The 24,910-nt window shown below is 31.1% G+C and overlaps 14 protein-coding genes and 1 non-coding gene across 15 annotated transcripts; 10 read left to right on the top strand and 5 right to left on the bottom strand. All coding sequences in view use genetic code 12, as the record gives it.

The window, feature by feature from the left end:
• The first annotated feature begins 35 nt into the window (after nt 1-35).
• Nucleotides 36-1,217, top strand: HMX1 (Hmx1p). Its single transcript, XM_064881024.1, has one exon. It carries the CDS (start codon nt 124-126, stop codon nt 1,000-1,002), a length of 879 nt encoding a protein of 292 aa, XP_064739125.1. The 5' UTR covers nt 36-123; the 3' UTR covers nt 1,003-1,217.
• On the bottom strand, nt 1,114-2,216 carry HBR1 (nucleoside-triphosphatase). The gene is made up of 2 exons (XM_064881023.1): nt 2,137-2,216; nt 1,114-2,058 (listed from the first exon to the last, which is right to left on the bottom strand). The coding sequence occupies exon 2, from the start codon at nt 1,835-1,837 to the stop codon at nt 1,154-1,156; it is 684 nt and encodes a 227-aa protein (XP_064739124.1). The 5' UTR covers nt 1,838-2,058; nt 2,137-2,216; the 3' UTR covers nt 1,114-1,153.
• Nucleotides 2,139-2,859, top strand: RJT21DRAFT_118393 (CCR4-NOT core subunit). The gene has a single exon (XM_064881022.1). The coding sequence runs from the start codon at nt 2,283-2,285 to the stop codon at nt 2,796-2,798; it is 516 nt and encodes a 171-aa protein (XP_064739123.1). The 5' UTR covers nt 2,139-2,282; the 3' UTR covers nt 2,799-2,859.
• On the bottom strand, nt 2,860-3,893 carry RJT21DRAFT_118392 (retromer subunit). The gene has a single exon (XM_064881021.1). The coding sequence runs from the start codon at nt 3,836-3,838 to the stop codon at nt 2,891-2,893; it is 948 nt and encodes a 315-aa protein (XP_064739122.1). The 5' UTR covers nt 3,839-3,893; the 3' UTR covers nt 2,860-2,890.
• Nucleotides 3,872-6,060, top strand: RJT21DRAFT_118391 (uncharacterized protein). Its single transcript, XM_064881020.1, has one exon. The coding sequence runs from the start codon at nt 4,150-4,152 to the stop codon at nt 5,650-5,652; it is 1,503 nt and encodes a 500-aa protein (XP_064739121.1). The 5' UTR covers nt 3,872-4,149; the 3' UTR covers nt 5,653-6,060.
• RJT21DRAFT_112337 (uncharacterized protein) lies at nt 5,803-6,117 on the top strand (the record flags this gene model as incomplete). The annotated part of the gene is made up of 1 exon (XM_064880074.1): nt 5,803-6,117. The coding sequence occupies one exon, from the start codon at nt 5,803-5,805 to the stop codon at nt 6,115-6,117; it is 315 nt and encodes a 104-aa protein (XP_064739120.1).
• A 226-nt stretch (nt 6,118-6,343) lies between these two features.
• RJT21DRAFT_118390 (uncharacterized protein) lies at nt 6,344-8,108 on the bottom strand. The gene has a single exon (XM_064881019.1). The coding sequence runs from the start codon at nt 8,017-8,019 to the stop codon at nt 6,430-6,432; it is 1,590 nt and encodes a 529-aa protein (XP_064739119.1). The 5' UTR covers nt 8,020-8,108; the 3' UTR covers nt 6,344-6,429.
• Nucleotides 8,109-8,707: 599 nt separating this feature from the next.
• On the top strand, nt 8,708-8,779 carry RJT21DRAFT_t74. Its single transcript has one exon. It is a non-coding gene; the product is annotated as a tRNA-Glu (tRNA).
• A 107-nt stretch (nt 8,780-8,886) lies between these two features.
• GSL1 (Gsl1p) lies at nt 8,887-14,222 on the top strand (the record flags this gene model as incomplete). The annotated part of the gene is made up of 1 exon (XM_064879754.1): nt 8,887-14,222. The coding sequence occupies one exon, from the start codon at nt 8,887-8,889 to the stop codon at nt 14,128-14,130; it is 5,244 nt and encodes a 1,747-aa protein (XP_064739118.1). The 3' UTR covers nt 14,131-14,222.
• Nucleotides 14,223-14,271: 49 nt separating this feature from the next.
• On the top strand, nt 14,272-16,672 carry BFA1 (Bfa1p). The gene has a single exon (XM_064881018.1). The coding sequence runs from the start codon at nt 14,318-14,320 to the stop codon at nt 16,226-16,228; it is 1,911 nt and encodes a 636-aa protein (XP_064739117.1). The 5' UTR covers nt 14,272-14,317; the 3' UTR covers nt 16,229-16,672.
• Nucleotides 16,596-18,731, bottom strand: PHR2 (1,3-beta-glucanosyltransferase). The gene has a single exon (XM_064883654.1). It carries the CDS (start codon nt 18,427-18,429, stop codon nt 16,816-16,818), a length of 1,614 nt encoding a protein of 537 aa, XP_064739116.1. The 5' UTR covers nt 18,430-18,731; the 3' UTR covers nt 16,596-16,815.
• Nucleotides 18,732-20,170: 1,439 nt separating this feature from the next.
• Nucleotides 20,171-20,865, top strand: RJT21DRAFT_19213 (CXXC motif containing zinc binding protein). The gene has a single exon (XM_064883653.1). It carries the CDS (start codon nt 20,314-20,316, stop codon nt 20,800-20,802), a length of 489 nt encoding a protein of 162 aa, XP_064739115.1. The 5' UTR covers nt 20,171-20,313; the 3' UTR covers nt 20,803-20,865.
• Nucleotides 20,866-20,909: 44 nt separating this feature from the next.
• Nucleotides 20,910-21,721, top strand: RJT21DRAFT_138194 (CXXC motif containing zinc binding protein). The gene has a single exon (XM_064883317.1). The coding sequence runs from the start codon at nt 21,217-21,219 to the stop codon at nt 21,700-21,702; it is 486 nt and encodes a 161-aa protein (XP_064739114.1). The 5' UTR covers nt 20,910-21,216; the 3' UTR covers nt 21,703-21,721.
• Nucleotides 21,722-22,012: 291 nt separating this feature from the next.
• On the top strand, nt 22,013-23,383 carry RJT21DRAFT_118383 (Cu/Pi carrier). Its single transcript, XM_064881017.1, has one exon. It carries the CDS (start codon nt 22,249-22,251, stop codon nt 23,236-23,238), a length of 990 nt encoding a protein of 329 aa, XP_064739113.1. The 5' UTR covers nt 22,013-22,248; the 3' UTR covers nt 23,239-23,383.
• On the bottom strand, nt 23,384-24,865 carry AGE2 (Age2p). Its single transcript, XM_064881016.1, has one exon. It carries the CDS (start codon nt 24,695-24,697, stop codon nt 23,516-23,518), a length of 1,182 nt encoding a protein of 393 aa, XP_064739112.1. The 5' UTR covers nt 24,698-24,865; the 3' UTR covers nt 23,384-23,515.
• Between the last annotated feature and the right edge of the window lie 45 nt (nt 24,866-24,910).

Here is a 24,910-nt window from a genome sequence, read left to right as displayed (position 1 = left end):
AATATTTTTGCAAACTATATAGCTATGAGTGAATCCACTGTTGTTTTAAAAACAGTGTGGTTTTTCTTTTGTAAATCAACTAGATATCACTTCTTACTTTAACTGTCTATTTAGAACGTAAAAATGTCTTCCATTCAAACTGTCGGTGCTACTACCAAATTAAGTCAACATGAAATTCTTCCCGCCAAAAACGATGTTGGTGCTTTAGCTAATAGAATTAATGCAGAAACCAGAGGTCATCATGATAAAGTAGATAAGATGATGAGTCTTCGATTTGCTTTAGCTCTTAGAGATGCTAAAATTTATCGTCAAGGTTTACAAAGTTTCTATCATGTTTTTGCATCTATTGAAACAAGTTTAAGTAAACAATTTGAGAAGGATGATCAATGGACTGAGATGTTAAAGAGTGTATGGAAACCAGAAATTGCTAGACGTGAAAGAGCTGAACAAGATCTTTTATTCTATTATGATGATAGAAAGGATAAATTCATTGAACCAATAATGCCTGAACAAATTGCATTCTCCAAACATATACTCGAAGTAACTGAAGCAAAACCATATTTGCTTTTTGCTTACTTGCATGTCATGTATTTAGCTTTATTTGCTGGAGGAAGAATAATGAGATCATCGTTTGCAAAGGCTACTGGATTATTTCCTCAAAAGAATGGTTTAAAACATGAAGAAATTGTCAAGTTAGGAACAAATTTCTTTGCATTTGATGTTGCAGATGAAGATTTATTAAGAGTAGTCTACAAAAGAGATTATGAATTAGTGACTAGAAATGGATTAACAGAAGATCAAAAGTTGGAAATTATTGAAGAATCGAAATATATTTTTGAACAAAACGGAAAATGTATAATGGAATTGGAACAACACAATTTACAAAGATTACGTAACAAGTGGTCTTACTTTGTTATAACTAGAGGATATTATGTCTTCTTAGCTATGGCAATTTTAACTGCATTATTCTTCCTTAGAAGAGTAATTCTCCATTTATTGTGAAGATGAAGAATTCTAATATATATACTTATTGAACCTTCTTCCGGAAAGAGGTTTGCGGCTATGGAAATACTAAAACAATTATTACCCTTAATTTTTGAATTTTTTATTTTTCTCTATGTATACTAATGTACAATATAAAACATATACTTGTTTACTCATCATCATCATCTTCTTCTTCTTCTTCCTCATCTTCGACATCATAATCCTCCTCATCGTCTGAAAGTTTTTCATTTCTTTCTGCAGCAGCAGCAGCGACTTCAGGGTCCAACTCATTGGTTACGCCTTGGGGGTGATCTTTTACCCAAGCGGCAGTCCATTCAAAAATTCTAGCGACATTGTCTTCCATCTCTTCGACAGAATTTGAAGTTAACTGTATTACTATTTCTGGAACATATGAACGTCTTGCTTCATCAGCAATAATTTCCATAATTTCACAGTCAAGATTTTCTTGAATCTTATTATCTTTATAACCCCTTTTCTTCAATCTGTCATATAATAAACTATTATCAGTTCGTAAGACTACCACCAAATCGATCAATCTTTCAGGGAAAATCTCACAACAATGCCAATCTACTAGTATACCACCTTTTTCTAAGTCCGGTTCCAAAGAATCCAATAATTTATCTTCATCAACAACAGATGTATCTAAAACTTCATCATAACTATCTATACATCCACGTTCTTTTGCAATATCTGATATAGAAAAATGTTGAAAATCATATCCTTTAACTTTAATTTCATCATTTAATTGACTAACCAAACTTTCGGAATGAGACGTCTTACCACACCCTGGAGTACCCGTAATTATTATATTAGGAATGTATCTTCTTGACATTATTGCTTTATGATTGCAAAATTCTTACTTAACTGTTTACGATCACAGATGAGATTCGCTTTTTATAAAAAAAAATTCTAGTAAGAAAAAAGGTCGTGCGTACTTATAAAAAATTCTCCAGTACCTAAAATTACTGTAACAAGGAACCAATTTCGAAACTAATGAATTCACTACTGGATTAAACTGATTACTATTTTGCATCAAACAATTTGTTCAGATGCGTATGTATAAGAATTTACATTGAATCTTTAATTACTGAATTTATAAGTATTTTTGCTAACAAATTTTATGATTTCTAGCGGCTCTACCTCCAGGATTATCATCGAGTAAGCCTATAGCGAATAACGATAATAATAATAATAATAATAATAGTAATAATAGCAATAATAATAATAATAATAATAATAATAGTAACATTAATAATAGTCGAAACTCAGAAAGTGAAATGAATAAATATGGCATTGCAGGATTATCCTCCTTAATTAAAATGGATCAATATGATTATACTAGTTATGCTCTAGGACAAGATATTAGTATGTGTGGTCTTGATCTTTCAAAAGATTCAGAAATACTTAAAAATTTAGCATCTCCTTGGGCAGAAACTTCAAGATCAGAAGTTGAACCTTATGTATCTATACCTCCATCAATTCGAAATGAAAATATAATTCCTCCACCAGGTCCATGCGATACAAAAATTCAATCATTTACTGATGAAACTTTATTCTATATATTTTACATGAAACCAAGAGATACACTTCAAGAATTTGCCGCTCGAGAATTAGTAGCTAGAAATTGGAGATATCATAAGGATATTCAAGTATGGTTAACAAAAGATAGTAATGTTGAACCTGTATTATTAAGTCCTGATGTTGAAAAGGGTGTTTATATATTCTTTGATCCTCATAATTGGGAAAAGATTAAGAAAGAGTTCGTATTACATTATTCATCAGTACAAACTTAGATTCTATATCTATTCTTAATATTCTGTATTATTAGTTAATATACGTCATCTTTAAATGAATTATATTTGATTATTTATTTATTTATTTATTGTTATTCTTTTGTATACGTCACTTTATCAACTTTAACCTCTCCACTCAAATAAGTATATATATATAAAGTACAAGTTGAACCTTGAGTATCAAGTAAACAAAATGAAGGAATTATAGTATCTGACTCAATGACTTCATTCAAGATATCAACATCAATATTATTTGTTAATGGATCGGAGGTCTGATTTATTGTCGGTTCCTCTTGATTACCAAATAATGAATCTTTACCTGTTTCTTTTACCGTTTCATCTTCAACCTTTTCTTCATCTTCTTTCCCTTCTTTATTCGCTAATATTTCATTGTTATTATCTTCTACTTCACCTTCTGGCAATTTATTTTCTTCTTCATTGACCTCTTTCTCTTGTCCCTCCTTCTCTTGTTGATGTTGTTCTTCTACTTCTTCTTCTTCTTCTTCTTCTTCCTCCTCTTCAGGAACTTCATCATGCTCGGGCCAATCAAACGTATATGCACCAGTAGCACTTCCAGGATTAACAAAGAATTTACCATCAAGAGTATAAGCTTCAACTTTATGAGTTCCACCCCAAATAAGAATGTCTACATCAATTTCCCTTGCTACATTCAGAAGGGCCAATGGATCATTCTTAGGAACTATTTGATAACCATTTGTAAAACCAATTCTTAAATTATCATGAACAATAACATTATATAAAGGTATTGGAGTTTCTTTATGACTTATAGAATGTAATTGTTGAGATAAAATATGTGAATCATCAAATTCTCCCTTAACTAAATTAAATGATGGTGATAAATTATATAAAAACTTCAATGTATCATTAGAATTTATAATATTCCCTAAACATACAACTTCAGCTATTTTATTATTGGAAGGAATTGAATTAGGGTTAGGACTCAATAATTTCCGAAATTTAACAGGTAGATCTACAGACCTTTCGGGAATATATAAATCTCCAATGGCAAGAGTTAGCATTATGTAATTTATCGATAATGTTGTATTATATTATTATGGATAGAGATAATAACTCCGCATTGGACTACTGATAATTTCGGCTAGTTCATTTTTTTGTTTGTGGCTATAAAAAAAATAATCCGAACTAGAACTAGAACTAGAACTAGAAACCAAATTCAAACTCATAAACTGTTTCACCTTAGAGATATTCGGCGCAACTATGCAAGTATATGTATAACTCCAGTTGTCCTTGACTTTGCTCTTGCCTTCATTTATATATTGTAGTTTGCTCTCGTCTTGTATAATCTAGAAATACATCATGACTAACCCTAATGAAGTATATCCTTGAGTATTTGGATCTCAATGCGATCCAACGCTCTACTGAATTTGTTCTTACTAAGTTAATTGAAGAACCTTCTTACAACTTTTTCAATGATCCAATTCAGAAACAAATACTTAATGAATCGTGGAATACATTAATTGCCCGATTACCAGATGCAATAGATGAAGAATCTAAACTAGAAAGAAATCTTCAGAAGTTAGCATTCAAGATATGTAATTATCATGTTATTATTCCTGAAACTACAATTTTAGATGAAGATTTTGTTCTAAGTAAAAAATACAAGGATGACCATTTTAAAATTATTGGTGAAGTTTCAGAAGAAATTGTTAACTTTTATGATAAAAGTCAACATGTTGACAACGATTTAGTCTTGCGGTATGTACTCAAATTATTTGCCTTATGTTGTTGTATTTCAGTCCCACAACCTAGGTTTAGAGTCATACTAGAGCAAAATGAAATAGATAAAAAAGATTCTATTGCTGACAACCCGCCGTCAACTTTATCAATGTCTAAATATAACAATTGTTCTAGTACATCAAAGATACATTTTAAAATTGTTCCCAGATGTGATGAAGAAAAGTTTAGTAATGAATCTTTAGAAAAGATGTTTGATAAATTCAAAATAGATAAAGATGTATTGCGGCGGATACATACCCCTCTTCTGGATAATAACTATCCGGGTCCAGGGGATGTAAATGGATATATATGCTATTATCTTTTATATCCATTAATTCGAACCACATTTGCTAGGTTAAGATATATCAGAAACTCAAGTTTGAAAGAGTCAAAGTATAAGAATGAAGTTACTATCAATGGGGTAAGGAATATTTATAGATACGGGACTTTCTTTTTGCTTAAAGACAAAGGAATATTTAATGCTTTTGAAAATAGAAATGACAAACAGAATAATGCCGCTTTTCTCAAGTTAGCTGATCAAGTTATTTACAATTTAAAAGTCAATGAATCAAGGATAGGTTTTGCTATTGATGTGGATTGTGTGCTAATAGTTGATATTAATGTTGATTCAAGTTTCTATAATAAACCTAATAAAATAGAAACTATAGATGAAGTGGTATGTGAGGTACCATGTAGCATGAGATGCTTTAGATTTTCAGAATCAAAATATAATGTTTTCTGTTTGTTAATGATGCTATTATATGATTATTTTACTTGTGTGAATCAAACCCAATTAGGTTGCATAGATGATTTCTTCAAGGAATTAGAATTGACTGAAAGCGACATCTCTGACAACGAGAGTTGGAAAAAGCGTTTTGCCGAACTAGATTGGGATTCTAAGTATAGCAATTACCATCAAAATGAAAACGGAGATTATACTCATAATTTATATCCATCAATTATTTTTCCTCAAAGAGCCTATAAGGAAATAGAGATTTTTAATGAGACTTCTTTTGTATATACTGAAGAATCTAATGGCAATAGTTTAAGGGAAGATTATTTATCTCGATGGAAGTCAACATTTTTCAAATGGTAAAAGTCTGCTTTGACATACTTATTTTATGAAATCGGTGTCTACCGTCAGTTTATGGATTCACTGCCAAGTGGCCGTCTGCTTGATTCTTTAAAAGTATATGAAAACCTGGGCAATACTATAATTTCCATTTCTCGTATTTGTGGATGTGTAATGGGATTCGAGCCAACTCTTCGTTTTCGTAGACTCTATCTTATCTTTGAGGAAAACAAAGAATGTTTAGGAAAATTACCATTGGAAGCAATTCATGAGTGTAGTGGAAATGATTTACTTTATAAAGTAGTGAAGAAAGAAGCATATTTTGTACGTAACATAGTGTTGAGTACGAAACCTTTTTTAAGATACCTGAGTTGTCCTAATACAAGCGACGTGGTACTACAATTATTCAATGAATGCGAAGCAGATATTGCTACAATCAATCCGCCTTCATTAAGTGATCATAAGCTTAAAAGGCGTCGAATAAATTAGAACTGTGTCTTTGATAAGACCCTTATAATGGCTTCTTGATTTTTATAATTTATTTAACTCAAGAGTAACTCAATCGAATCTATTGATTGAATATAGTTAAACCAAACATCGCTAAACTAACTATAATTACAAGAATTACACATAGTTTCATAATAATGGCTTAATATTTATTACTTAATATTTTTTGCATTATTTTCCCTCTGCGTTTTTAGCTGCGAATAAAAAAAAGGCATGTTTATTAAGAGTACATTATATATAAATAAGTAGAAGAAAGAAAAAAGTTTAAAGAGTAAAGTGAGTGTATTAATTTTACTAATGATTAGCAGTAATCTTTTGTAAAACTTGTGGATAATCTCTAAAGATAGCGTCGAATTTATCTCTATTAGTCATCTGGAATACTTCTGGATCCTTAGCTAATGCGACAAAGAAAGTTGAAATACCAGATTCAATAACTGTTAAACTTACTCGAGTAATTTGTCCTGAAATTAAAAAGGCAAATGCGATAACTGGTGCATAATAACCTCCATTGGCATTATATGCTGGACTTGTAAATCTTAAGTAAAAGAATGAAAGTAATGCTGTAAGATATCCAACGAATAATGCATACATATTCAATGAAGTATTAATAAAACAGTCATTAACTAAAACATCCATACCTTTATAACGAAGTAATTCAAAAGTATCTTTAGCAGATCTTAAATAACTCTTTCCGTATAAAGCAATATAACAATAAGCATAATGATTAAAGTATCTTACCAAACCTTCAATGAATGAAACCAAAAAGTCAACAATTAAGATAAGACATGCAGCCCAACCTTCACCATTATCAATGGCACTTTGTCTAAGGATTTGTAAAATCAGTCTCACTAATTGAATTAAAGAAACAATCAAGGATCCAAAACTAATTGATCCAAAACAATAAGTTAAAGCTCTTCTTAATGCACCTAATGCTGGAAGTCTAGGAGCTCCTTGGTCTGAATTTGCCAAGTAATACCATGTTCCATAAACCCCAGATATTGTTACATGAATAATGTTTCTAAATACTTCTGATATGTAATAACCAGCAAACATTACATAAACCAATATACCAATAACTTTAGCATGAGAACATCCACCTCCACCAGCAGCACATGCTTCATTATTATTATTAGGTTCAAATTTAACATAAGTTGCAACAAGCACAACACTGAAAAGAACACTAAAAGCTCCACTTATTACAACCCCAAGGAAAGATACAACCAATGTTGAAGGATATGCTTTCATTACATCAATTGCAATTGTAAGGATTGTAGCACTAAGAGGAATTCTTCTTCTTGCTGTCCAATAACACCATGCTGTGAATAAAGTAAATATTAAAAATACAATGGCGGCTGAATAATAATGTTCAACAAAATAATAAATACAAGTACCTAAACCTAAAAGGATATTAAGAATTAACCCTGTAGTTATAAAAAATTTAGGAGCAACTCTAGCAAAGATAATTAAACCTGCTGATAAAACAATCGCTACCACAATAACAAATGAAAATAAGATAATAGTATTAGTATTAAGGGTAAAACTATCAGGTGAATCATAAATTGAACTACCTTGTAAAGAGAATGTTTGCCTTAAAGCATTTAAAGTAATTCCTGCTATAGCAATAAATCCACCCACAACTAAAAGAAATAATATAGTAAATGGCCAATCATTATATCTAGGTTTATCTATTTTAAAACTTTCATCAAAGTTTTGAGAACCTTCAGGTTTTTGACCAAATTGAGCAGTTTCATAATCAGGTTGAACATGATAAACTTCATCATCCTTTGGATATGGTTGATTAGGAAATGGTTGGTTGGTATATGGTTGATTTGGGTATGGATTATTTGGTGGGGGATACTCAGGTCGAGAATATTGGTTGCTCATCTCGCTAATAAATCACCCTTTAAGTCCAATTGAAAATTACAATTAGTTATATATAAAAAATATAGATATATATTATTAAGAATAAGTTATAAAGAAAAGGGATATAAAATTTCTATTCAATTTAAATGATGTTTATTGTCATATTCACTACAATGATCATGGGTCCTGTATGACGATGCTGCAACACTTTTGGCTGTACAATATGAAATTCTCAGGTACACAAAAACGAGGGCCCATACCACAGCAAGCATAGCCGTATGTGCCCAGGATTTAAACCAATTATAAATCCCTTGAGTTTTCTAAATAATAGTACATGTGTTCTGGATATTATTCTAAGTATAACCTAGTTATAGGACAATGGTATCATTTAATTAGACTACATATCTCTAATTCCTACAATTGAGTTGCATATTTGTTTCTAAATGGATTAATCTACTTATAGAGACGTTCATAACGAAGTATGGCGATGGTGAAAAAAACTCATTAATTGAAAGGAAAGTAACGCAATCTCTATTTAGCTAAGAATTTCGTCTACATTTAAATATTTCAATTATTATTCTAAATTCAGTTAAATAACTGCAATTCAGACTGAATTTGGACGTGCGAATACCGATTTTCTTCGAGCACGTGACCTTCACGTGATATTGCATCATTGCCACAATTCTAGCACATTTTCAATAAGAAATTATCCGATATAGTGTAACGGCTAGCACGGTTCGCTTTCACCGAGCAGACCCGGGTTCGACTCCCGGTATCGGAATTTTATTTTTATAAAGTCAGAATGGCTGTAAATTTTTTTGCTTTGCAAGAATCTGATTGCTAATAGCGCCTATCAAGATTTGCAGTTCCGTTAATCAAACCCTTAAAATGCCAGGTTTTGAGGATACACCTCTGTCAGCAGCTTATAAAGATGACTATTATATATATCAATCGTATGATGGATTAATTCAAACCGCTGGAGTAGAGTATCCTCTAAATTCAGATTCGGCGAGTTCTTGCAAGAGTTCTTTAAATGAAAACTATCAAAATTCTTCGTGGTGTGCTGATAATGGAGCTTCTATATCAGACTGTGAAATTAAAGATATATTCCTGGAGTTACAATCTGTATTCGGTTTCCAAAAAGATAACACATCAAATATGTATGAATTTCTTATGGTATTACTCGACTCAAGGTCAAGCAGAATGAGTTGCAAAATGGCACTTCAAAGTCTACATGCAGATTACATTGGAGGAGATAGATCAAACTTCAAAAAGTGGTACTTTGCTGTTCATATCCACGCTGATCCAAATATTATTGTTACTAAGTCTTCATCAAACAAAGAGAGTCTCGATACAAATTATATAAATGAGAATGAAGGATCTCTTATGGAATTAGACAATAAATGGAGGAAGAGAATGAATGAACTAACTGATATTGACTATATTTATCAAATAGCACTATACTTACTTATTTGGGGTGAAGCAAATAATGTTAGATTCATGCCAGAGTGTATCTGTTTTATTTACCAATGTGGATTGGATTATTTAATGCATATAAGAAGTCTGCATCAACTTATTGTAACAGAAGAATTGAAATTTCTTGATAATATTATAACTCCACTTTACAACTATATTAGAGACCAGCAATATGTTTTAGTAAATAATTCCTGGAAGAAAAATACTAAAGATCACAAGGAAATTATTGGGTATGATGATGTCAATCAATTCTTTTGGAGTTCAAAAGAACTTTCAAAATTAAGGCTTTCAAATGGAATAAAACTTTATGAACTTCCAAAAACTGAAAGATATTCAAATCTCAAAAACATTTCTTGGAGAAATGTATTTTTTAAAACATATTTAGAAAGAAGAACATGGATTCATACGTTGACTAATTTCAGTCGGATTTGGATCATACATGTAACTATGTTTTGGTATTATACATCTTATAACTCACCCACTTTATATACAATTGGTTACAATCAATTATTAGATCAAAGTCCAGCTCCTCAAGTACAGATATCAGTAGTTGCACTTGGAGGTGCTTTATCTGGAATTCTTACTTTTGCGGCCATTTTTGCAGAAATTTTATTTATACCAAGAAGATTCCCTATCCCTACTCACTGGTTCTGGAGATTATTGTGCACTCTTTTAACAATTCTCATCAACACAGCACCATCTGTATACATTTTCCTTTTTTTGCCTTTAGATTCATATTCTATACATGGTACAATAATTGCTATTGTTCAATTTGTAATTTCCATAATAACTTTTTTATATTTGGCAATAAGGGAGCCTGCAAAATTGTTTCTAGTTCAAAATAAGAAAGATTTAAAGAAGAGTTCTGTACATGCATTTGTTTCATTATTTCCCAACCTTAGATTCAGAAGCAAAATGTTCTCTTATATTTTGTGGATAAGCGTTTTTGCAGCAAAATTTTCCGAATCATATTTCTTCTTAACTTTAAGTGTTAGAGATCCTATAAGAGTTCTCTCCATTATGAGATTGGATCGATGTATTGGAGATGTGATTTTTGGTACGTTAATTTGTTCGCAACAAGCTAACATAACTTTATCATTACTATTTTTGACTGATTTTATACTTTTTTTCTTAGATACTTACCTTTGGTATATTGTGTGTAATTGTTTGTTTTCGGTCGGGTTATCATTTTCTTTGGGTATATCAATTTTCACTCCATGGAGAAATATATTCTCAAGACTTCCGGAAAGAATTTCAAGTAAGATAATCTTTTCTACATGTGATTCAAACAAAGCTTATATTCCAGTTGCCCAAATATGGAATAGTATAATAGTTTCAATGTTTAGAGAGCATCTTCTATCATCTGAACAAGTAAATAAATTGGTGTTTCAAAACTTCGTGAGTTCCGGTTCTAAAAATTCAACTATGAAGCCACCACTATTCTTTGTTTTTCAGGACGATAACTCCTTTCATATGGGTGATTTCTTCAATCCAGGAAAAGAAGCAGAAAGAAGGATTTCTTTCTTTGCTCAATCTCTTTCCACTCCTTTGCCTGACACTTATCCTATTTTAGCAATGCCTTCATTTTCAGTGTTAGTCCCTCATTACGCTGAAAAAATTATTTTGCAGCTTAAGGAAATTATTAAAGAAGACTCCAATTCGAGAATTTCACTTCTCAATTATTTACAGCAGCTCTATCCCAATGATTGGGAATGTTTTGTAAAAGATTCAAAAGTGCTAGATTATTTATCTTCTAGTGATTATGATTTTGGTAACATTTCACCTTCACATTTTAATTTAGATAATAATTCGGCTAAAAGTGTAAATTCTGAGCATTATTTTAATAACAAAATCAATGATCTACCGTATTATTGTGTTGGGTTTAAATCCTCAAATCCAGAAAATACTCTTAGAACTAGATTATGGACTTCTTTGAGATATCAAACTTTATATCGAACTATTTCTGGATTCCTGAATTATGAAACGGCACTTCGATTATTGTATTGTGCTGAAAATACAAAAGAATCCACAACTGACATTAGTGAAGAAGAATTAAAAACCTTTGTATCTAGAAAGTTCACTTTATTGATTTCTATGCAAAGATTACAAGATTTTAGTCAATCAGAGTATGAAGATGTATTCACTCTTCTCAAGTCCTATCCGAATACGAATATTGCTTACTTAGAGGAGGAAATTATTGAAGACGGACCAATTAATTATTATAGTACTTTGATTGATTCTGAAAGACTGAGATTAACTTCTAAAATATGCAACAAATATAGAATAAAGTTATCTGGAAATCCAATTTTAGGAGATGGTAAATCAGATAATCAAAACAATTCTATTCCATTTATAAGAGGTGAATACATACAAGTAATCGATGCCAATCAAGATAATTATCTAGAAGAGTGTTTAAAGATAAAGGCTGTTCTAGCAGAATTCGAAGAAATGAACCTTGACTCAAGCCTTGAATATATATCACAAAGTAATATTGAAACTTCTTCTATAGCCATATTAGGTGCCAGAGAATACATCTTTTCAGAAAATATTGGAGTTTTAGGAGATATAGCTGCTGGAAAAGAACAAACCTTTGGTACTTTGTTTGCCAGAACTTTAGCTGAAATAGGTGGTAAACTTCATTATGGACATCCAGATTTCATAAATACAATATTTATGACAACGAGAGGAGGAGTATCAAAGGCGCAGAAGGGTCTACACTTGAATGAGGATATTTATGCTGGAATGACAGCGGTTTGTAGAGGAGGAAGGATAAAACACTGCGATTTCTACCAATGTGGAAAAGGTAGGGATTTGGGATTTGGAACTATTCTCAATTTCACAACAAAGATTGGCTCAGGTATGGGTGAACAACTATTGTCTAGAGAATACTACTTTCTTGGGTCATTCTTGCCTCTTGATATGTTTTTGTCATTCTATTATGCACATCCGGGATTTCATATCAATAACGTATTTATAATACTTTCACTTCAATTGTTCATGTTGCTTCTCATGAACTTAGGGTCTCTTGTTAATGAAACGATATTATGCGATTATAATCCACTATTGCCGGTTACTGATGTTGAGATTCCTATTGGCTGCTATAATCTAAAACCTGTTCTCAACTGGATAAGTCGATTTGTTTTGTCAATATTCATTTGTTTCTTCATTTCATTTATGCCTTTAATAATTCAAGAATTATTAGAGAAAGGAATATTCTTATCAGCATATAGAATATTTTATCATTTTATTTCGATGGCCCCCTTTTTTGAAGTCTTTGTATGTCAAGTTTACGCAAAATCATTAAGTGATAATATAATGTATGGAGGAGCGAGGTATATTGCTACCGGAAGAGGATTTGCAACTTCTAGAATTCCATTTTCAATTTTATACAGTAGATATGCTGGAATATCCATTTATAAAGGTATTAAGGTTTGTATGATAATTGTCTTTTCTTGCATTACAATGTGGCAGTTATCGCTTCTTTGGTTCTGGGTTACTGTTATATCTATGAGCTTAGCACCTTTTATATTTAACCCACATCAATTTGTATGGAGTGATTTCTTCTTAGATTATAGGCAATATATCAAATGGCTCTCTAGTGGAAATTCACGAATTCAGAAATCATCATGGGTAGAGTATGTTAAACAACAACGCTCTCGAATTAAAGGTACCAAAGGTGAAAAAAGAGTGCAATCTACTAGAGGAGTGTCTGTACTAAATCTTATATGTGGGGATGCATTCGTTATGTTGATTGAGTCTGTTTTGCTTATGTCTTCATTTTTATTTATTAACTCTCAAAATGGTGTTAGAAATTGGTCCAAAGTTAATCCACTCTTAAGAATAATAGTAATTTCTCTTTTCCCTTATGCTACAAATATTTTAATATTGGTTTGTTGCTTTCTTATTTCAATTTTGTTCATGCCAATATTCAGTTGTTGTTGTACTAAAGGACCAGCCATTTTAGCTGGAACTGCTCATTTTCTATCATTATTATTTAATTTAATCAGTATTGAGGTTTTACTTTATGTCGAAGGTTGGAATTTCAGAAGGACCTGCTGTGGAATTATTTTTATTATGACGTTTCATGATCTTTTAAATTCTATTATTGTCACACTATCTCAAGGAAAAGAATTATCAGACTCCACCTCAAATTTGGCATGGTGGTCAGGAAAGTGGTTTGGAAGAGGTTTAGGATCGAAAGCGATAACTGGACCATTTACAGAATTCTTTGTAAAAGTGGTTGAACTTAACTTGTTTGTGAAAGACTTCTTAATAGGGCATATACTTTTTTTCACACTATTGCCCATTGTATATATCCCATTTATTGACAAATGGCATTCAACTATGTTATTTTGGCTAAAGATTTCCAAAAGACTTAATTATAGAATCTTTTCAAAGAGACAAAAAAGGAAACGAGCCTGGAAAACTTTCAAATACTATATATTACTTCATTTACTATTGTTAACATTTTTATTTCTCTTAATAGCTCCACATTTTATTCAATCTAAGATACCGAACTTATCAGAATGTCTTCCTTGTATTCCTCAAGGATTATTTCAACCTAATTATCAAAATAATAATGATACTGGACCCAATGCACCGTGGTTTATACCTTCAGCTATACCACCTCCTTATACTATTCGCACTGTCCCATAAATGCTGCAAAAACACGCACAGAAAAATTTCACAATTTTTCATTTGGTCGTGTCCATGGAAATATAACAACATTCTTATTGTTTACGTTTCGGATCAATTAGCATTTGATATATAAAAGTTATACAGATAAATATTCTATAATATCGAATTGATTTTAATCTTGTAGTTAACTCGAGTAAACTGTTAGATGATTCCAGGACTGGGGAAGTTGCAGAGTAAACTGCAAAATAAATCGAGAATAGCGTCCACTCCTTCACCTCGATTTGTAGGTAATAACAGTAAATCAGAACGTCAACGTAATAAAGATGAAATATTAAAAAGATTTCAAGAACAAACTCCTATTGATTCTGAAGAAGATATATTTGGAAATAATGGGGGAACAGATTTTACTATTTCTGAAGAATTAGATAATTTTCATATAAATGTTAATCAATTATCAATTCCAAATAAGAAAAGAATATCACCATCAAGTAATTCAGATTCAATGTCAATATCTTCACCTAAAGTTTCTATTATATCTCCTGCTGCTAGAAGTGGTCTAGCTGTTAGTGGTCTTGGAAATGTTGGAGGATCTAGAAAAATAACTAAAGAAGATATTGGTATTTATAGTGAAGGAGATGATACTGATATTACATCTCAATTAGATGATGATGAATTTGAAGATGTTGATAATATATTTGGAGCAGATGAAAGTGGAATATATAATAAAATCAATAAGAAATTAATATCTAAACAGTTAAAATTACAACAAGAATCAGATTTTGAAGAACGGGAATTAATGAATAAGAGACAGATTCAACAAACAACAAATTATTCTGATCCTAATGGAACTTTGAGAATAAAAGATTTTCAAACTCTTAATCAGAATTATAATAATACCTTAACAGATCATAATTTAAATCTCTTAGATCAATTAGATAATGAAAGAACTATTAATTATGATTTTATAAGAGATGATAATGATAATTTTGAAGATGGATTTGATAATATTGATTTAGATACTAAAATAGTTTCAAATAATAAAATAATTGGTCAATCAATTATACGGAATAAAGCTTCTATGCCTGCTATAAATAAAAAACTGATTCAATCAATTCGAAAATTTCAATCTAGTGCTGATTTCCGTTCTACTAGTGAAGCAGGACAAAGTAAAGGATTCAATCATGATAATAAAGTGATAAGAAAATTAGATCGAATACCTTCATTTTATAATTCAAGAACTATATCTGAAGAAAATAATCAAAAACAAATTTTACTTAATAAGTATAAAGAACAACGTTTATTAGAAAAGGAAAGTAGAAGACAGCAGAGACAAAATCAAAATCAAAATAATCAAGAAATACATAGACATCGTATGGGAACTATAAAGAATATGAATACCAATACAATTGTTCCTCATCCAACAACCACATCTAAAGGTAGTAAAATGATATATAATTCTGGTGAAAGACGATGGGAAGGTAATGAAGTAGATCTATTAAGATTTGAAATATTACATAAACCTTCATTAATTACTTTAAATGAAATTAAACTTGATAATCATATTACTTCAGAAGTTAATGGAGAAAAATCAAATAAAAATCCCAATATGGTTTATGATAAAACAAATCTTAAATGGGTTAATTTAGAAGATGATAATGAAAGTATATTTAACGATATTGATGATTTAAATGAAAATAAAATTAATAATTATAATACAATTCATAGTACTAGTAATTATAATATTTTTAGAGATTCAGTAGGATATAAACTTGGATCACCTCCGAAAATTCCAAAATCATTTAGTTCTCAAAGTATAAAATCACCAACTCTGAAAAGAGGAATAAGTCAATTTACTCAAAGAACTATATCTACATTAACATCAAATACTACTGATAGTGAAGATGAAGGTGATACAGAAATTGCTAATGCAGATTATTATGAATTTAATATTTCAAATAAATTATTCGAAAAATTTCAAAAGGAAGAAATTAAAATCTTGAAAAAAACTCTGAATTGGTTTAATCACCAAGAGAGTTATAATTTCACAGAACCAAATAATCCTGTCTCCAATGAATATTATTGGGAGATTCGAAAATTGGTTATTGATAACGAATAGATATGTATAACAAAAAAAATTTTATGATTATATGACAACAAATATATTTAAATACCCTTAGATGTAATAATAAAGAATGCAAAATATTTATTGTAGCAACCAAACCAAAAATAGCGGAATTAAGTGTGTGTGAAAATTGCCAATAAATTTTAAACCAATAAGGGTAATAATACAGTACACAAAAGAAGTTCAAATAGCAACTATAATTAATCTCTGGATTGTTCTTGTTATAATTCTTCTCAGGTACAGTACAGTGCGCAGCAGCGCCTTCATGCTTTATAGGTTAGGTTATTGTTCAGAGTATGTAAGTTTACGTTATGTTTATCGGATTAGTAGACGTTTCAGGTAGTTAGTTAAAGTATGTACAATGAAACAATGAAATAGTTTAAAAGTATATTGTACATTAACAGTAAAGTTTCTCTATATATATATATATATAGTTATTTAAATCAACAAATATTTATTGGTATTGTTTTTCGATATAAAAATGCTAAAGGATATATATAATGTCAAATCAAGTATCATATATAATATTTATAAACTGTCAAACAAATAGAGGAAATATATAAGAGAGAATCTTAATTGATTTAAACAAAGATCAATCCCATACCGAAGAAAACGGTAGCACCAATAAGCATAGCCTTAGTAATGGCAGAAACTGCGTATTGTTTTGGTGAATCGGAAGATTTGCTTGATCCAGAAGAAGTAGAAGAAGCTGAAGCTGAAGAACCTGATCCAGAAGCAGATCCAGATCCAGACTTTGAAGAGAAGGTTACAGAAACTGAACCTAAACCAGAAGCACCAGCAGCTGATAAAACAGCAGTACAAGAAGAAGCAGTGGTTGCACTTTGAATGGTAGCTGAACCAGAGAAAGAACAAGCATAAGCAGCCTTGTTGTTTTCTAAGTAGTAAAGGTTAAGAATGAAACTTAATTGATCAGATGGTTTACATGGAGAGAAAACACCATATTCACCAGAAGTGGCATTAGCACTAATACCAGAACAATCAATTTGAGAACAAACGTAGTTGAATAAATCTTCATAATCATCTTGGTTAACGTTAGAGGCAACAACACATGATAAAGAATCAACCATACAAGCACAAACAGATTCATCTGGAGTTGGTGGTAAGTTGGTTGAAGCAACCCAATCTGGACCAATGGTTGGACAAGTGGTTGGAGTAACAGAAGATACATCAGAAGCTTCAGCAATTGAAGGAGAAACTGAGGCAAGTTGAGACTTTAAGTTGTTGAAATCAGCTAAAGTAGAAACAGATCCATCAGCTTCAATAGTGACTAAACCATAATTGTTAGTTTCTTCGAAATACATGTAAACAATACCACCGGACCAAACATCAGTCATATCTGGACCATAAAGGGTTGGAACTTCTTGGAAAATTCTTGGTTGAACTAAGTTACAACCATATTCAGAGAAGAAAACGGGAATACCTAAGTTAGCATATTGGGCAGTAATATTAGCGTAACCAGAAGTTTTAAAGGTTGATTCACCACACCATTCGTACATATTAATACCGAAGAAGTCAGCTCTTTCAGTTTCATTACCACAAGCAAAATAATCGGCTAAATCAACTCTGATATCAATATCATCATTGGCAGAGTAACCAACTGGGATATCTCTATAACCTTGAGCTTTAATATAAGCCTTGGTATCTCTGACAGCAGCTTTGACAAAAGCAGAGGCATCAGTGTTGGAAACATTGTTGGTGACTTCATTACCAGCAAAGAAACCTAAGATATTGGTATAGTTGTGGAATTGATCAACAACAGAAGTATATCTTTCTAATAATTCGACATTCCAAGCTGGAGAGTCTCTGTTAATAGATAAATCTGGTTGAGATAAATCAGCAATGACATAAATACCAGCATCTTGTAATAATTGCATACATTCAGTATGATCTTCAGTGGCATTTAAAGCATAAACTCTGATTACATTGGTTTGTAATTCTTCCATATATGGAATATCTCTTTTACAACCAACTGGATCAGCTAAAGGATCAACGAATAAACTGGTAGTATTGGCAGTATCTTGTTGATAAGCAATCCCTTTCATATAAAATTGAGAACCATTATTGGAATAAAAAAATTTATTACCAACAATTTCAATAGCAGGTAAATCTGCTGAAACAGTAGTTGATAAAGAAGCTAATAAAGCAGCTGAAGAAAGTAAAGTCTTAAACAACATGTTTTTTTGTCTTTTGCTTTGTTTCTAATTAATATTATATTGAAATATAATTATATTTCTAGTGTTTTGATTTTTTTTGATCAAACAAATGAAATCTCGAGGAAATGGTAGGTGGTATTATTGATCTAAGATCAGAAGGTAAACGAGCGGAACCTGGTGATAAAAGTACTTTAAGAGTAGTAAATTAAAAAAGACACACACAGACAAGACAAGTGCAATGAAGTGAAAGTAACGAAACGAATGTCCTACAGCAAAATGTGTAATTTTTTAAAAAGATATATCCACTGGGTGCTGGGGGTAAGGATCAAAAAACTATTTATATTTTCGGTTGGCGGTGATTTGGAGCGACATCAACAAAACCGAATATAGAGACATTTTAATTCTCGGACAATGTCTCTAGCAAAATTTTCTGCTCCTTTTATTTTTTTTGTTATTTAATTTCTTTTTTATTGGAGTTAATTAATCAAAAGCTTGAATAAGCCTTCTAAAAATATAAACATTTCGGTAATATCTAATAGGATTGACAAGTACTAGTAGCCAATAGTAAATGAAAATTTAATAGGTGGCGCCTACGCTATTCTACGCTATGCTATACTACGCTAATCTAGTCAAGTGACGAAGAGAGTACATAATAAACACAAATGTCATATTGTCTAGTTATATTTCTGTATTTTCGTTTATAATTTATTGTATTATTTCCTAACATGGAGAGTGTTTGCAAGTCTAAATTACATACATGAAGTGAAGTTTCTATTTCCATATCAATTTCTATCTCTATTAATCGTGTGGTTATGGGGATGTTGCGGTAATTCAAGGAGGACGTGTGCTGCGCCTAATTTCCCGTCAAACGTGCTCCAAATATAGAAGCTTTGTAAACATAAACACAAGTACACTACTTGATGCGTCTAGTAAATTTTTTAATCTACAATAATTAAGCCTTTAAGTATTTGAATGACGGTTTCTAACAACTCTACGTTACTGTTACATTATTATAACTTAATTAACAGTTATCTTATAAGCTCCCCCCTCATTTCTGTAATCGTTGCATTGTAGTGTTCTACTATAAATTTCAAGACACGAAAACTACTCCAGAACAAAAAATAAACAAACAAGAAAAAACTAGAACGTATGCAGGAATGAATCTAATGCGTTTCAGATTTCTCGGTCCGATTCGTCACGTGAATACTAAATGTTCCGTTTTTGATTAAATAATCTGTACTTTCGAATATGCAAGAGAGATTGGGCTCAGCTATAACTACTAGTAGCTTTATCAATAGACTAATGTCTTAAGACGGAAACGAATTCAAAGTTGAACACAATCACGAACTTATTTATTTGTCTCATATTAACGACTCGTCAAAGGAAGTCTACGCCTCTTTTTCGCGAGCCAAGTTACGCAAATTTTTAGTCTAGTGTTTTCTTAGGTTGCTGGAAAATAGTCTAATATCGCTGGTCTATATATATACAACTAAATACTATCGTGTTTGTCCCCGCCAAGCTTAGACTATAGTTGATCTATTTTTTATTTGAGCCTTATGAAACATACATGTTCTTTTTCGTGTTGTTGACTTGCTTGGCTTGTTTGACTTAAGTGTCATAGTTATCGTGTAGTCTAGTTTAACGTTCTATTTGTAGACTGCTTGATGTATTTTTTAAATTAATATTTGCTCAATTACAGCTATATTCATGTTGTCGTCTATGCTAAACTTTCTGTTTATACAGCTTGAAAGGACTAACCTACACTTCTTCAATAATTTAGCAACCAATTCTTTGAAGACTTTGAGCCTGGTACACTACCCCCTCACTATTACTGAAATTTTATTCTTTGATGTGTTCTATCAATGTAATCTTCGTAATAGGTAACCTGATTTCATTCGCCTAAGAATGGTTAAATTTTATTTAAAGGTAGCTGCTACTTTAGAAGGAGTTACAAACTTTCAACCCATAGATACTCCAGAATCACCTTTTGAATATACTTTCACTATACAATGTACAAAATGTCGGACTACACATGACAAACCAATTACTATAAATCGATTCGAATCTCATGAAATTTCTGGATCTCGTGGTGAAGCCAGTTTCGTATTTAGATGTAAAGAATGTAAGAGTGAACATTCAGCCTCAATAATCAGAACAAATCGTCTGTTAACAGTTGATGATGAGTTAAAGACTGTTCCAATATTAGAAATTGATGCCAGAGGTCTTGATTTAGTAGAATTCATACCTGACGGTCAATTCGAAAGTGTAGGAGCTGAATCAGGTACTAAATTCACCGGGTTTGAATTAGATGATGGTGAATGGTATGATTACGATGATAAAGAAGGTGCAGAAGTGTCAATTACTGAAGTAAAATGGGATGTAGCTCGTTCATAAGTTTTCTAAATAACTTACATAGTCTTAATGATAACGCAACTAAACTAAACTTAATTAACTGAATTTCTCATATATAATTGTAGTCATAATCATTTAAAAATTGCTTCCGGATTTATCACAGATATTAACAGTGATAACTCGGTCGTTAGTGTGGAATAAGCACTAACTCATTTTTTTGCATTTATGACTCTTAACTCCTCGCACTTGTGTCCCGATTTGGGTACAGCTCCTTTGATGTGTCAATGCGATTTTGGGACAACTCTAAATTTATGGAAAATATTTGCAACCCATTGAACACTAGGCTTTATCTTCAATACAAATATTTGCCAATGGGATATATAAATAGGTATTCTTATAATTCAATTTTCCAGTTTTTTGATAACTTCTATTAATTAATCAATTAAAAGATAAGCAATGTTAACATACTTACTAAGTGCTCAAGCTGAGCTAACTAATGTGACGAATGTCGGTCCAGTCGACTCAATAGGTTATCCATTTGATTTCAAGTTTTCCATCCAATGTAATTGTGGAAAGTTTCATGATAAACCAGTTGAAATTAATCGATTTGATAAATTTATGGTAACAGGATTCAGAAGAGAAGCTAATTTTAAATTCAAATGTAAAGAATGTAATAGAGAACGATATGTTACTCTTGATAAGATCAAACCAGGAGTTATTACTACTAGTAATGAATGGTGTAGTATATTAAGGATTTCAACTTTAGGATTACGAATTCTTGAATTTCATCCTGATGATCAATTCCAATGTCAGAGTTCACTTTATGATAGAATAATACAAGAGATAGATTTAAGTGAAGGAGAATGGCTGGGATATGATGATAAAGGAGAAGGCCCAATAGCTATAAAAAATGTAGAATGGAAAGTTGAACTAACTAAGTAAATTAATTTTATATAGGTACAAATAATATTTATAATAAAAAATAATATATATATATATATATATATATAATAGTAAGCATCTTTTTCGAGGCTTTTAATGTTAAAGAAGAAAACTATACATGTCAAAGAAAAATCTTTTATAAACCATAATTGTCGTCGGTCGGTCAACTAGTCAAGTATGCCTTTATTAAAAGCAATGTTTCGGTATGCACCCAATCGGCTGGTCGGCTTATACGGTCCAAAAAAAGTTTATATAACGCACAGCGAAAAATATAAGGAGCTTACGTAAAACAAAGTGCATCCCACCTCCTTATCGAATATAAATAGCAAGAAAACTGAAATATCCTTTAAATTTTTCAAATATGCCATTAAATTGATTCACTAGTATTAATTTTATAAAACTTTGAACAATTTTATTGTATCAATTTAAGTTGGAAATTTTATAGATTATCAAACACATATATTAATTGAAATTTCGCAATAATTACCCCTCAATTTATTACATAGTAAATAAAGTTAATCAATTGCATTCAAATTTTAAATAAAAATGGCCATTGCAGAAGCTCTAACTCAACCAGTTAAAGATCAATTAGATAAAATAGTTAAAACAGGTGGTAGTGAAGCTTCATCTCCAAAGAAAGGTGGTATCGAATTATTTTCTCCACAATATTATGCAGCTTGTACATTTGGTGGGATCATCGCTTGTGGACCAACCCATTCCGCTGTAACTCCATTAGATTTAGTTAAATGTCGTAGACAAGTCAATCCACATTTATACAAATCTAATGTTCAAGGTTGGTCAACTATTTTAAAAACTCAAGGTGATTCAATTTTTACAGGTCTTGGTGCAACATTTATTGGTTATTCATTGCAAGGGGCTGGTAAATATGGATTTTATGAATTCTTTAAAAAGACTTATTCAGATTTAGTTGGTCCAACTAATGCTAAGAAGTATAATACTGGGGTATTTTTAGCTGCCTCTGCTAGTGCTGAATTCTTAGCTGATATTTTCTTATGTCCATTTGAAACTATAAAAGTTAGAACTCAAACAAGTATTCCACCTTATGCCAAAACTGTTTTCCAAGGTTGGTCAAAAGTTGTAGCTACTGAAGGATTTGGAGGTTTTTATAATGGGTTAGTTCCTTTATGGGCTAGACAAATTCCATATACTATGGTTAAATTTGCTTCATTTGAAAAAACTGTAGAAGCTATATATAAATACTTGGGTAAACCTGTAAGTTCATATTCTCCAATACAACAAACTGGAGTATCATTCTTAGGTGGTTATATTGCTGGTATATTCTGTGCTATAGTTTCTCATCCTGCTGATGTTATGGTTTCTAAAATTAATTCAGATAAGAAAGCTACTGAATCAGTTGGACAAGCCTTAGGAAGAATATATGGTGAAATCGGATTTAAAGGGGTTTGGAATGGTTTACCTGTTAGAATTTTAATGATTGGTACATTAACTGGATTCCAATGGTTAATTTATGATTCCTTTAAAGTTTATGTTGGATTACCAACTACTGGTCATTAGTCTAAATTGATAAATCTCAACATTTAATGACATCTGTATTTGCATATATCAACTGTTTTATACTACTTCTTCTATATATGGAAATTTTTATTTTGCTACATCTTTAATATTTTGATAAATTTATGACGAATCATTCTTTAAAGCTAATATACTGCCTTATAAATGAATTATATATGTAAAAAAAAGAGTAGAGAAGTGAAGTGAAGAAGAATTAAAGTGACTTTAATAATGCAACATTGAACAAAAATTTATGCAAAATGATTTAAATGATAATCAACTAATTCCATACATTCTTAAACAATTCATCATCTAAGCCATTAACCCCAACATTAGAAGTTGGCTTAGAAGGTTCATTCCATTGATTCTTTAATGATGAAGATGAATCGTTCCATTCATTACGCCAAGAATTAGAAGCAGCAACATTTGGAGCAACAGGTTTAACATTGAATGAAGTACCTGCTAAACTATTAAATGAATTGGTAGAACTAGCTATATTATCACTTGGTAATGGTGGAGTTGGTTTATTAGAATTTATTGTACTTCCACTAAACTGTAATCCATTTAATGAATTTGATAAAGAATTTATAGAAGTAGAATTATTGACATTAGGAGTTATAGCACTTGAAGTATTATGGAATGAAGGACTATATGATTGATTTCTACTTGATTGTTGTGGTTGAAGAAAACCAGTTGAAGAAGAAGGTGATGAATATAAGGATAAAATAGATTTCTTAAGATCTGGTCTTCCATTACTAGCAATACTTCCTCCAGTAGATTGAGCAGATTGAATAATGGGTTGAACAGGAACAGAATTAGATGGTGGAGGAACTGATGCACTGATTGGCTGAGGAATTAAATTAGTTGGTTGTGGTGTAGGTGTAGAAGATGGAGAAGAAGTGAATGCCCCAAAATCATCATCTAATAAATTAGCAGATTTTGGTTGAGGAGCCTTTATAGAAGTAGGAACCGAAGTAGAACTTGAAGAAGTAGAACTAATGGCAGTAGAACTTGTATTCACACTTGTTGGATTATTAACTTTAATAGTCAAAGGATTTGGAATTGTAGTAGATGCAGCCCATTTCTTAATATCATATTTAGTTCTTATAAAACTTTCAATCTTCAGTTGATCTGGAGTATAACCTTCAGGTAATTTAGCTTCCCAAAAGATATTTGATTTTTCATTCCCCCATTTAACCATATTCTCTATTTGATCATCAGTCCAAGCATCTAAATCAACTGATTTAACTTTTGATATATGAGTTCCCATACTTCTATGAATACCAGAACATCTTATACAAACAAAACATCCTAAACTCCAAGATGCCCATCTAGGATTTTTAGTTACTTTACAATCTGCACAAGATTTATTAGCAGATTCTCTTAGTAATTGCTTTAAGATTTGTTTATGCTTTTCTGAATGAGTCTTTTTAGATGATGGTAACGCCGTTCTCGAACTCATTATTTAAACGAATGTAATCTGCTTAATTTCAATTTCTGTAAATTTTGTAAATGTAAATAGTGTCCAATTCTTAAATTTTTCTAAAATTAGCCACTATTACCAACCATATATTACAAAGCTTTATTATTAACTTAGCTTATTTGATTTTACTTTCACTTTCAAACTTACTCTAATCAATATAATAGTATAGTGATTCCTTGGCTTTGTTTGATC

The sequence above is a fragment of the Scheffersomyces amazonensis genome (genome assembly GCF_036850825.1).
Source record: "Scheffersomyces amazonensis strain UFMG-HMD-26.3 chromosome Unknown RJT21scaffold_2, whole genome shotgun sequence".
In the NCBI taxonomy this organism is placed as follows: Eukaryota; Fungi; Ascomycota; class Pichiomycetes; order Serinales; family Debaryomycetaceae; genus Scheffersomyces; species Scheffersomyces amazonensis.
This window is presented reverse-complemented; position numbering and strand designations above follow the sequence as displayed.